Source organism: Lontra canadensis, unplaced genomic scaffold (genome assembly GCF_010015895.1).
Source record: "Lontra canadensis isolate GAN:19392208 unplaced genomic scaffold, GSC_riverotter_1.0 scaffold79, whole genome shotgun sequence".
Taxonomy (NCBI): Eukaryota; Metazoa; Chordata; class Mammalia; order Carnivora; family Mustelidae; genus Lontra; species Lontra canadensis.
The window spans coordinates 6263900-6276902 of NW_022631073.1; the positions used below are offsets into that span (position 1 = coordinate 6263900).

At 53.4% G+C, this 13003-nt stretch overlaps 2 protein-coding genes across 5 annotated transcripts in view; one reads left to right on the forward strand and one right to left on the reverse strand.

The window, feature by feature from the left end:
- Positions 1 to 1219: 1219 nt before the first annotated feature.
- Positions 1220 to 8234, forward strand: MMP21 (matrix metallopeptidase 21). The gene is made up of 7 exons (XM_032882105.1): positions 1220 to 1381; positions 1879 to 2341; positions 3172 to 3311; positions 3562 to 3703; positions 4720 to 4977; positions 7513 to 7685; positions 7935 to 8234. The coding sequence occupies exons 1-7, from the start codon at positions 1220 to 1222 to the stop codon at positions 8232 to 8234; spliced, it is 1638 nt and encodes a 545-aa protein (XP_032737996.1).
- A 1756-nt stretch (positions 8235 to 9990) lies between these two features.
- The window catches only part of EDRF1 (erythroid differentiation regulatory factor 1), a 43081-nt gene continuing 40068 nt past the window's right edge, over positions 9991 to 13003 (reverse strand). For 3 of the 4 annotated variants that reach the window (XM_032882108.1, XM_032882109.1, XM_032882106.1), the window contains one exon: positions 9991 to 10840. In XM_032882108.1, the coding sequence (XP_032737999.1) occupies positions 10678 to 10840 (163 nt within the window). In that variant the 3' untranslated portion in view covers positions 9991 to 10677. The remainder of the gene's footprint in view (positions 10841 to 13003) is intronic. The other variant, XM_032882107.1, reaches the window with a different exon arrangement.

Consider the following 13003-nt stretch of genomic DNA (forward strand, 5'->3'; position numbering starts at 1 on the left):
CACTCACTTTCCTGATCTGCATTCTTAGTTCTTGTCACCATTTTAATTTTTCATTCACTGGCTTATTGTTTCTTCCACTTAGAATATAAGTTCCATGGGGGCAAAGAACGAGTGCATCATGTTCATTTCCGTATCCCCTGTCCCTAGAAGAGTTAAGGAGTATTTGATGAATGAATGAGTAAAGGACAGCCCGCACACCTGCAACCTTGCTGTTATCCGACCTGTGACACTGGCATTCCAGGCTCTCACCAGTAGCCATAGTGCCTGGAGGGCCTTACACTCTTCCCTTAGGCTCTCTGGACATGACCAGTTACAACTCCCAGGCAGCTGAGCTAATTTTTTCTTCCTCTTTCTTCCTACAGTAGACTCCTTCAAGAGGGGGAACAGAGGGCAGTTCTAGAACCTCAGGTGATTCTAGTTCATCCTCGTGTAAAAATGCCTTGGCCCACAGACTAGGGCAGCACACAGCCATTAACTAGGACTGCAAACACCTATATTCATGAACACAGAAAGGCGCCCATGACCTTCCCTGGAGTTTACGGGAACAGCATAGAGAATATGATGCATATAAAATCATCGGAATACAAAACCTTCACTGCGCATGTACACGACACATGTACCTGTGAGAATGTTCCCCGAAACGTCACCATCTGGATCACAGGATTTCTTCCAGAATTTACATTTGCCTATACTGATTATCCCTTTTGTAAAAAGAAACAAGAACAACAAGAAGAGATCAGAGCAACAAAACATCCCCAGCCGCAGCAAACCAAGAAGGAAAATGGATGCAAGCTATGAGCGAACGGATGGCGGGCGGGGTACAGCCGCAGGTGCACTGGGCCCCAGCAGGCTGCGGGGGGCGAGGCTCCGCGCCTCTGCGACCAGGGCCAGGGGGTGCTTGGCGGCGGGTCCCCAGCCCACTCGGGCAGCAGCTCGCCCACGGCCCGTCACCACAGAAACGGAATCGGCAGGCGGCTGCCAGGTCGGGATGTAATTACCCGAGGAAGCCGCAAACATTCTCACCCCAACAAGAAGCGTGCTCCTGGGGTCTTCAAAGGGCGGCGCGTCCAGGGCCGGCCGGGCCTCCTGGTGGGCACACTTCGGGCCTGGGTGGGAAGCCTCGCCAGCGCGTGTCTCCCTGGGGCTGCTTATAAAAGCGCCGGGGGGCCTGCGCCTCAGGAGGGAGACGCGTGGCGGAGGCGGGAGCTCGGCCGGGGCCATGCTGGCCGCATCCGCCGTCCGCCGGGCCCTGCTGCTCTGCTGGCTCGCGGCCCCCGGGCCAGCCCGGCCCGAGCCGCTTTTCCACAGCCGGGACCGCTCGGACCTGGAGCCCGCCCCGCTGCGCCGCGCCCAGCCCATCGCGGACCCCCTCACTGCGCAGGTAGGAGCAGCCCCGGCAGCCCCCACACTCACGGGCGCGGGCACCTGCGGGCACGTGCACACCACACACGGACACGCGCACGCAGACCGGTGCACGCCCCTGGAAGGCATGCACATCCGTACGTGCACACGCGGACACCTGCACACACAGACACGCGCACATGCAGGCCAGGGCACAGGCGGACACACACAGGCACACGCGCAGGAGCACACACGCACACGCGGGCACGCGCGCAGGAGCACACACGCACACACACACGCGGGCACGTGCGCAGGAGCACACACGCACACGCGGGCACGCGCGCAGCCACACCGCCTCAGGCGAGGGCCTCCCACAGACAACTGGTGACCACGGACTAGAAATGCTGCACCGCACGGGCAACCACCCCCGCGAACACAGACCTGCACGAGGACACACGGGCCTCGCGCGGCCTGTCTTCTCCACGTCCTGGCCGCTCAGTCCGCCCCCGGCCCGCGGTCGGTACTTGTCTTCCGCAGCGATTCCTGTCCAAGTACGGCTGGGCCGACGCGCCGCCCGCGGGCCCCCGGGCCACCGGCCTGGCCGAGGCCGTGCGCAGGTTCCAGAAGGTCAACGCGCTGCCAGCGAGCGGGCGGCTGGACGCGGCCACGCTGGCCGCCATGAACAGGCCGCGCTGCGGCGTCCCCGACACGCGGCCCCTGTCGCGCCCGCCGCCCCCCGCCCGGCCCAAGCGCTCCCTACGGCCGCCGCCCCCGCAGCCCGAGGTCGCCGCGCCCCGCGGGGGAACCCGGGCCTTTGCCAAGAGGACGCTGACCTGGCGACTGCTGGGGGAGGGCGCCAGCGGGCAGCTGGCCGTGGACGAGCAGAGGCACATCCTCAGACTGGCCTTCCGCATGTGGAGCGAGGTGATGCCGCTGGACTTCCGCGAGGACCTCGCCTCCCCGGGGGCCGCCGTGGACATAAAGCTGGGCTTCGGGCGAGGTGAGAAGGGCCGAGACGCTCCAGGCGGGCTGTGTCCCCATTCTCTTCCCCGCGGCCGGAGGCGCGGCCGGGTTGGCACGGGGGTGGGGGCGCAACAGGCCTACTGGGGGACCCCCCCCCTCCGACTTGGTCCACCTGCAGAGCCTCCTGGGGTGTCCGAGGTGGCACGTGCCAGGGGTAAGCGCAGCTGGCAGACCCTTGGTGCTGTTTATTACAACTCACTGGGAAGGGCACGGCCTGCCTGCCTCGGCGATTTAGGGGTGGTGACATGGGGACATTGGTGCGGATCCCTGTGCTTGTCCCTGAGCCGGTCAGCCAAGTGAGCACTGCTGCAGAGAGCTCCAGTGCCCAACAGGGCAGGGGCGCCCCTCCCTGCCACTCCTGGGGAGAACTAGCCCAACGGTGGTCTGGGGGCCCCCACCAGCAGGCCCACCACCTCCTAGCTGGGTGGGTTTGGACAATGTCACTTCTCTGCAGCCCCCTGGGAGCTAGGGATGCTCGTGGCCATCCTGCTGGTGTGCGGCGAGCGTAGCTGAAAACCGTACACGGGGGAGGGACCTGACCATCGGGCAACACCTCCTTCATGTCCTGTCCAGTCAGCTGTGAGGATCCAGCTCAGATCTTGTCTCCTCCCTAAGCATTTGGAGGGCACCCCCCCCCCCCGCCCTCCCTCCGCCGGCTCCCACAGGTTTGTTGGGCAGCTGTTTCCAAGTGTTTAGACTCGACACCAGCCTGTTGCAGGAGCCCGGAGCTGTTGCTTCCGCTCCTGGACTGCGAGCCCCTGGAGGCCGCGAAGACTCCTGTGTCCGTGTTCCCTCTCCCCTGGCCAGGCCGGCACCTGGGCTGTCCTCGGGTTTTTGATGGCAGCGGGCAGGAGTTTGCACATGCCTGGCGCCTGGGCGACATCCACTTCGATGACGACGAGCACTTCACACCTCCCAGCAGTGACGCAGGCATCAGCCTTCTCAAAGTAAGCGGTCTGCAGCTGCTCCGAGCGGCCAGGCGAGGGTGTGCAGCACGGGCAGGAGGGCAGGACGCCAGGCCTTCTTGGGGGAAGTGTCCCCAGCCTTCTGAGAAAGCTCCCCGATTCTCCCCACCGCTCCCCTTCTCCTTAACATGTGCATCTCCTCCTAAAGCACAGGCCTGCCCCCTGGAGTTGGGGGGGGCAGGTGACAGACACCCAGGCTTGGCACCACACATGTGATTTGTGTTCCCTCTAGGTGGCCGTCCATGAAATTGGCCATGTACTTGGCCTGCCTCACACCTACAGGCCAGGATCCATAATGCAGCCGAATTACATCCCCCAGGAGCCTATGTTTGAGTTGGATTGGTCAGACAGAAAAGCAGTTCAAAAGTTGTACGGTAAGACTGTTCTGGAAGACCGTCCGCAGAGTTCACAGAGGACATTCAGTATTTCAAAGCATGACAGGACCCCACTCACTCCTGATCGGGAGGCTGGCCCCAAGGAGCACAAAATAGTGCCACTCCGGCTGCACGGGAGGCGAGCTGCCTTCTAGCTCTGTGACGGGAATTCTCTTCCTTCAAGGTGGCCGTGCCCGGAGGTGGCCACTGGTGCAGAGCAAAGCTCTCCCGTGGATGTTCCCTCTTCCCTGGGCTACTTTATGTCTCTGGGAGGAAGGAGGGGAACATGGCAGCTTCCTAAAGGGCAGTGGGCCACCCAGGCAGCGGCCTCCCACTGGCCCTGCAGGCACTTGGAAGCCCCTGGAAGAAGCTTCCTGCCTTCAAAAGGCAAAGAACAGCAGGAGCCTTGCCAGGATCAACTTTAATCTCTCTTTAATTAGAGAGTGTTAAGGGCTCACTATTTAATGGAAGTGATTAGTGACCTAGCGGTGAGGCTGAGGGGAAGAAAGCTACTCTCCCCTTTTCCATTTAAGAGAGAGAGAGAGCGCACCACTGTTTGTGTTCCACTCCAGCCATTCTCTGCAAAGATGCTCTCGGCACATTTGGATAGTGACAACGAGTGCCAGGATGGGTTTCTTTCCCGCAGAGGAAATCTTACTCTTGTGTGTGCCCAGAACCGAACTCGTTGCCTCTAATGAAGCCAGATGAGCATCAGGGGGTATCAGCTGTTCAGGGTGATCACACAGCCAGCAACCAAAATCGGGACCCCCGGAGAGTCCTCTCCTGCGCAAAGATTAGCGAGAATGGGCCCTGTGAGCCGACACTTCCCCGGGGCCCCTCCGGCTCCTCCAGCTCCGCTGGGTGGGCTTGCTTCAGGCTTGTGGGGGAGGGCGTCTTGCTGTGAGACACTGGACAGAAAACTCCAGCTTCGCAGTTGTCTTTGAGTGACACATGATGGAAGTAGCGATTGTTGGTTTTTGCAGCAGGTGACAAGTGGCTGGACATTTTCCCCTCAGGTTCATGTAAAGGGTCGTTTGATACCGCATTTGACTGGATTCGCAGAGAGCGAAACCCACGCGGCGCCGTGACACTGAGGTTCAGCACCTACTTTTTCCGCAACAGCTGGTACTGGCTTTACGAAAACCGAAACAACCGGACGCGCTACGGGGATCCTCTCCAAATCCTCAGGGGCTGGCGCGGAATCCCAGCACAGAACATCGACGCTTATGTCCACCTCTGGACGTGGGGGCGGGACGAGCGTTATTTTTTTAAAGGTAAAGGTTCTCACGGAGGGCTCTGTTCCTTTTATTCCCTGGACACACTGGGAACAAATGTTTGAACCCCGTACCAGGGAGTCTTAGCATAACGCACCCGCAAGTCCTCACGTAATTTGTCTGTTGCGTCGGACTGGGAGCTCTGTGAGCACAGGGTTGTATCCCCTGATCTCTGGAAGAAGGCACCCAGGCATCAAAGGAACAGATGAGTGACTGACTGAGTGACGGACTGAGTGAACCACCAACGGTGCCAGGCCCTGAGGTGGTTGCCAAAGACTAGTTCTGCAGAGAACAGACCTTAGAAGTGGCCCACTAGAATTATGCGGTGACGGGAAGGATGAGTGGACAAGGTGGCCACTGCCCCTGGAACCAGATGCTGGAGCCACCCAGAATTCAGGGCTTGCCCCAGCCTCGGAGGACACATAGGACCCCAGGTGCCCCGAAAGGGACACAGGGAATAGTGTGGTGGGGGAGATATGGATGGGGGGGTGAGGGGGCAGTGAGACACAGGAGGCCGAAGCAGAGCTTTAGGGTGAGTGAGGGTGAAAACACAGGCGGGAGAGACAGTTGAGCCCATGGAGGTATGACAGGGCCCCCACCCGGGATGAGATTAGGTTGGAAAGACCAGGCCGGCCTGAGCACCCAGAGCCTCCATGCTCGGGGGCTGGACCTCTCCCAGCAGGCAGTGAGGAATCGTGGTTTCCGAGCAGGCAAGATCCGTGTTTTCGTGTTAGGCAGAAACTGAGGTGGGGTGTGTGTCGGGGGGACACGGAGCAGGCCGGCCAAGGGTCTCCTGCAGCTTCCTCCCTTCATTCATAGATCGCCTTGCTCTGACCTCCGTGCCCCTGTCACTGAGGCGGGCTGTCTTAGCAAACCAAATCCGTGGCATCTAAACACAAACAGGATTCTGTGGTTGCTGGTGTTCCCTTCCCCAAACGTACGCCCTAGAGGGAAGCTGTGCGCCCTGTCTCTGCCCCACTCCCTAGTGATACGACCCTATTGCCTGAAACCACTCAGGACTGTGAGGCCAGAGCCCAGCCAGAAGGATGCTGTGTACAGACTGGGCCGCACAGGAATTTGGTCTTAATTTTCCTGACATCACATGAAGGAAGAATTACTTTGGTTCAGTTACATAAAGAAATTACGAGGGTGGACTTCTCTGGTTTAGATCTTACAGAGTTAGAAGCACAGCATTCCACACTTTAGGAAGTCCTGGACTAGAACTTAGACTGGCAACACTCAAAGATTCTTAATTATAGAATTAGGTCATTGTGGGGGATTGCTATCATATGGCTGTACTTTATGCTTGGAGCTTTAAAAATACCTTAAAGTTAACTTGCTGTGAATACTTTGAATTCAAAAAAGTCTTCCAGTTAGAGTGAATTGCATCCCCGGCTGGACACTCGTCATTCACTGTTCTAAATGGCAAACTTTTGGCCAGGGGTCGGTGGGGAGGAGAAGGAGGGGGGGGGAGGGGGAGGGAATGAGGGAAAGGCTGCTCACATGGCTGGTGGCTAAGGAAGGTAACTGGCTGTGACGTGGTGTAGGTTGTGAGCACAAAATATCGAACCCGTGGATGTGTTCTATTTTCTGATGACAGTATGTTAGTAGTCAGCATTAGGAACTAGTAAGGAGATCTTAGAATAATCCTGTGCTGTTTCAGAGCCTGAAATTAGCATTTGGATCTTGAAAAGAAAGGGAGCATAATGACAAGCTTACAAGAACAGTGGGTGGAGTCCTGTGGATGGGACGTGGGAGGAGGGGGCTGCACCAGTCTGCCTGGGCTGTGACTGGGATGGACCACTTCAACTCCTCTCTCCAGTTTCACTTGTACCCTGGGGTTGGTGGTGGAACTACATGATCCTAAAACCCTGAAAAAAAAAGTAAAACCCCGTCATAAGCATCAGGATTGTTTTCTGTAAAAAGAGAGCTTATGTTGATTAGGGTAGAAAAATGACTGACAACCCATGATTCCCTAACATGTAAAAGGGAGATCATGAGACTGTATATAAGAAGAAACTTCTGTGAAAAAGACCACATGCTCTTCGTCTTTTTGTTTTTGCTTTTGATGAGCGCCAGTGGGCTGGTGTGCCCTGCAAAGGACAACCAACACTTTTTTTTTTAAGATTTTATTTATTTGAGAGAGAGACCACAAGAAAGGGAAGAGTCAGAGAGAGAAGCAGACTCCCTGCTGAGCAGAGAGCCCAATGCCAGGCTTGAGCCCAGGATCTGGGACTCCAGGATCACGACCTGAACTGAAGGCTGATGCTAACCGACTGAGCCACCCGCATGTCCCTGACAACCAACATTTTAATAGCAGCAGTGATTGCTGAGACCAATCTAGAAGTAATTCAAGACCTGGGGAATCATTCATCTGAATGGAGGCTTCGCTTAGATGCTGAGGTCCTGCCTTCTCCTGGAGTCACGGCAGATCATCGTGGTTGGCTGAGGCCTGTGTTGAAAGCAGTCCCTCCTCATGTTTGGCTCTAATTAAATGGTAGTAAGCCATATCAGCATTTTTTGTTTGGCCCTTAGGGAATCAGTACTGGAGATACGACAGTGACAAGGATCAGACCTACACAGAAGATGAACAAGGAAGAAGCTACCCCAAATTGATTTCAGAAGGATTTCCCGGCATCCCAAGTCCCCTGGACACTGCCTTTTATGACCGAAGAAAGCAGTTAATTTACTTCTTCAAAGAGTCCCTCGTAAGTAGGAGGTTTTCCAGCCTCCTGTTGCTTCTTCAGGCCTACCTGAAATTCAAGTTCTTTGTTAAAAGTTGTTCTCAGTTGCCTCAGGCCTCTATGGCCATGGCAGATCCCACCATATGGAGAACGAAGTTCAAGCCCAGAGAATCTAGTGCAAAGCCGTAGATTTACTTACCTCATTCCTATAAGTTAACTTAAAAATCAGTGGTTTTCAGAAAAGCCAGCCTTACTCTCTTACTTGCTTTGCAGGTGTTTGCATTTGATGTCAATAGAGATCGAGTACTTGATTCTTACCCGAAGAAGATCACTGAAGTGTTTCCGGGAATAGAGCCACGAGACCATCCCTTCAGGAATATAGACTCTGCCTATTACTCCTACGCACACAACTCTGTTTTCTTTTTCAAAGGCAACGCATATTGGAAAGTAGTTAACGACAAGGACAAACAAAAGCATTCTTGGCTTCTTTCAAATGGCTTATTTCCGAAGCAGTCCATCTCAGAGCGGTGGTTTGACATCTGTGACGTCCACACCTCCACCCTGAACATGTAATGGGAGAAATAGGCAAATGGAGTCAGAAGATTTCTCATCTAAGAGAAAGTCTGGTTTCTTTTGCAAAGGAAACAAACCAGATTTTTAGTAACTAAAGCAAATAGGGCTAAAAGCCAATGAAAAAAGCATTACTTGAACTTCTAAAATACTTGATTTAGAAGGGAATTTCTCAGGCAAAAAATAAATAATGCATTGAATAATTTTGCCAATCTTTTAGGAAAGGTTAAAAAAAAAAAAAAACGCTGAGGAATCCGTCTCTTTACCACCTAGCCCCCCTGCACCCCGATTTCGTGGGTGGACGAAAATGTAGCAATAGCCATTGGATCCAGTCATGGAAGGGAACACAGTTCCCTGGGAGCCTTCAGTGGAAAAGGTGACAGATTTCAAGTTGACTGCAGTCCACAGTTCCTGTCACAATAATTTGTATTTTTCTAATATGTGACAGTGTACAGGTTTTCCCGTGTATTTCTCTCTTGATCTTCACAAGTCTGGAGAGTGCCAGGGAACCTACAACTGGACATTTCTAGTCGAGGAAACGAGTTCACAACTGTGTCCTTCCCAGAGTCAGACGCGGTGGCTGCTGGCCCCCCTCACCTCCACACTCCAGCCCAGCATCCAGGCAACCTTCTCTCCATCCCTGCCCTGAAGTTAACTGCAAAACAAGTCATCTCGGTGATCAGGCCATGGGTGGCACAGTTCTCAAGTAACAGCTTAAGACGTGAGCACTTTAAGCAGCATGAATTTAAAGTCAGCAGATGACAAAAACATGGAAAAAGCCCTTTCTTCCTCTGTAGGGATGTTCATATTCTTGCTTGGACAAGGGAAGACAGCTAGAACTGGTATCTTCTTGCTTAAAAACAAATACTCCTCTGGACGAAAAGGCTGTTCAGCCAAGGAGAGGCCAGAGAACAAGACAGCGAAGGCGACATCCCTGACGCGGACTTGCTTCAAAATCAGATCTTCCCCATGGAGGTGTGCAGAATTAACCCGCGGAGACAGCGCTTGCCGATGGGGGAAGCCGAGTGACCGCTGTCCTGACAGGAGACACGGCTGATTCTGTGCATCGGCTTCATGACTTAGTCAAAATTTTAAAATGTCCCAGTGATTTTTGAAAATGGATGCAAACCTGTCCCAAGGAAGTGTAAACTAAGTAACAAGGAAGTGGACAGACGGCCAGGGGCCAGCAGGAGCTCTGCCACGCTGGGACAGGTGTGGCAGGAAACACCTGAAAGTCCTGGCGTGTGAGAAAGTGCCCCGTAAAAACTCAGCTTCAAACACCTTTCCACGGAGTTCAGATTCCTCCGGAGAGGTGTGGCTGCTGAGTGGAGGGGGCTCGGCATGATCTGCCGGGAAAGGGGTCTGCAGGTGGCCGGAAGGAGGTTGGAATGGACTTTGGGGGCCAGGCCAGCAGACCTGGAGGCAGGGCAGGCTCTTGTCTACAAAGGCCTCATGCACCAAAGTCCCAACCATCTACCTGACAGGAAAGAGTTGGCTTGATTTCTGTTCCATTTCCTTGAAATGGATTTTAGCAGGACAGGACAAGCACAGCGTCGCACGCTGTAGCTTGGAAAAAAACAGAGGCCGTCTATAGGCCACGGGACAGGAGCTGCGCAGCAACAGTGGCGAGTCTTGAGTGTGACTTTCTAGGGAGAACTTAGTAGCACCATTTTATTTTTAATGTTTTAATCTTTCCTTTGTAAAATTCACTCATTAAACCAGTTCAATCAAAGCGAAGAACATAAAATGGAAAAATACAGACATTTTAAATAAATAATTTATTTATTCAAAATAGTTTTCTTACCTTATTCACAGTTTCAAGTTTAAAGTGAAAAAAAGGGGGGGGGAGTAGTACCTATTCTTGATCAACTGTCATACAAAGTCAAAGAAGAGCGGATCCTTTCAGAACATGCACTAAATACAGACACTGGCACAACGGCCAGTCTTCACCACATCCCACACCGAAGCTGGAGGAGGACAGGCTTTCTTCTGTGCAGCTCAGGAGGAGACCCTGCAGATGCACAGGACATTGCCTTAACCCATCTGAACCACTAGAGTCATCTGGATAGAAGTTCCCTTGACCAAAGTAACGTCATCCAAAATAATTATCTTAAACCCATGTAGCTTAACATACTTCGAAAATGTCTACAAATGTACCGGCCACCACAGCAAGTCTGGGAACATGGAGGTACCATGTACTTCTCCAAGAAACAAGTGCCGGGAGCTCCAAGTCGGATTCTGGTTGTAACACTTCCAATGGAGAAGTCCAAGAACTCAACCATGACTCGTCTGTCACGGGAAAAGAGCACTCTGAGTCTCCCCGGCCGGGCCTGCTGTAGGTGGACATTTCCCTCATATTTAATGACACGAAGCACCGAGTGGACAAACTCGCCCCCGAGAGCTGAAGGCACTAGAGCATCTCCGTGGCCGGGGCCTGGGGCACGAGTCACTGTACCCCGCCACTGCCGCCGCGAGCGAGCTGGTCCAGCAGATGGACGAGAACGTCGATTCTCTCCAGAAGGGCTGCGTTTTTGTTAGCAGTAGCTCTCAAAAGCTGGGAGTAGATCTGCTTGTTGGTTTTGAGGACTGCGTCGTCTTCAGTATTACTGCTGCGTTAAAACAAAAGCAAGGAAGTGAAGTGCACACAGACGCCTGCCAACAGCTCAAGAAGAATCCAAACCGTCCACAGGAACGGCCTGTCACTCTCCACGGGGAAGCAGGTGCTCCAGTTCTGTGCATTCTGTACTCACCTTCTGCATCCACCGTTCACAGGCCTCGCGTGGACACGTACTCCGCTACATCCATCAGAACCAACGCTCCTTCTGTTTATGAGTCTCGGAGCGCCTCCCGCGCACGGGGAGCAGCTCCCAGCCGCGGACAAGCCAGACCCAGCAGCCTCGCCCTCTCGGCACCGCGTTCCACTCAGGTGGGAGCTGGGCTGCGGCGGGGGCGAAGACGCCCACGGAGCCAGAACAGCGTTGTCAGGTGAGACACGCGGTGAAGAGAATCCGGCGGAGCCACGCTAGGGAGGGCGTGGAAAGCTGTCCCCTATGTCCTCCCTTCTCTGCGCTGAGCCTGACCTTCCGAGATCAACCAGTGTGAAGGTTGGGATGCTCTCCGTGGGGCTAGAACTGTGCCGGCCGGAAGCTCAGACTCCAGACTTGGGAGTTAGCCCACCTCAACGTATCTACACCGCCCGTGAACTTCGTGTGAACGACGCCCCTCGGGTGCAGGGTCCGAGACATAATCAAGAACTGTTCTGACAGAGACTCAGCTGCTCTGAAAATAGGTCCCCCACAGGACAGAGCAATAGATTATCTTACTAGGAGAAAAGATTACTAATTACACGGCAGTTCACCTCTAGCATCCTCCCCCACTTTTTAAAAAGATTTTATTTTATTTATTTGACAACAAGGGGGAACACAAGCAGGGGGAGTGGGAGAAGGAGAAGCAGGCTTTCCGCTGAGCGGAGGCCCGATGCAGGGCTCGATCCCAGGACCCTGGGACCACGACCTGAGCCGAAGGCAGATGCTTAATGACTGAGCCACCCAGGTGCCCTTTTTTCCTTTTTTAAACGAGTCCAGATGCAAAACCGACTCTCCGGCCACACGTGACCATCTACAGCTGACAGCAGATCGTCTCTGCAGAATGTGCACGTTTGCATCTGAACCGCATGGTAACCATTGCCTCAGAAGGGCAAGGACGTGTTCATTCCTACCTTACGTATGTAAAAACCAAGGCTCAAAAGGGCTAAATAATTGGATTCATGTCAGACATATTCTGACTTCAAATGCTCTGTTTCTTCCATTCACCAATGTGCCAATGTTCTGCTTTTGCCCGAGCGTTCATCAGGCCGGCCAGAGAGCAAACCAGCAGTCTAGAACCTCCCTCTGGTGTACATCAAGGCTTGGGCTATGAGGACAACTCCTCCTTTTCGTGGCTCCACTCACTCTTCCTCACCAGGACCCACCTGTCCACACTGGGGCTGACCATGGGCCCAGGCCGGAAAGAGTGTGGGCCCCGTACACCCCTCTCTAGAAACCTGTTTCTCTTCTCCTTCTTAGTCCTACTTCTTTTATCAATCCTTTCAAACCACCTGTGGCACAGTAAAAGTGATCATTTAAAATGCATTCACTGTCTACAGTTTGGGCCTAAGAGGGCTATGTTTTAATTCTGGGTGGGGCTGACCTTTATAAAACCTCTGAGGACCTTACAAGAAATTTAAACTACCAGCAAATCAAGGCAGTAGTACTTAATCAGAACCAGTGTTCCAAAAATGAAATTTTCCCGCATGGACGATGATACCACATTTTAGCTGGTGGCCTGAAGATAACTGATGGCTGCTGGAATCATAAATTTAAAACCCTTTGAGATCTGTCCTGACCCTACTTCTGAATCTTAAATCTTCATCTTCCAATTTTTCTTTTTTTTTAAATATTTTTGAGAGAGCATAAGGAGGGGGTGTGGCAGGCAGAGGGTGAGAAATGGGCTTCCCACCGAGCAGGGAGCCCAATGCAGGGCTCAATCCCAGGACCCTGGGATCATGACCTGAGCTAAAGGCAGACGCTTGACCAACTGAGCCACCCAAGCAGCCCATCTTCCAATTTCTACATATGATTCTCATCCTTAATCAACTCTCATCAATAGTGTCACTGAACCATGAACTCTAACAAGAAAGGTCCCAACATTTCATTGGCTTATCTTTTTTCCAAAGGTGACTATCATTCCTCTTTTTCTTTTATCTTAACCAAATATTAAATGTACATATTAAA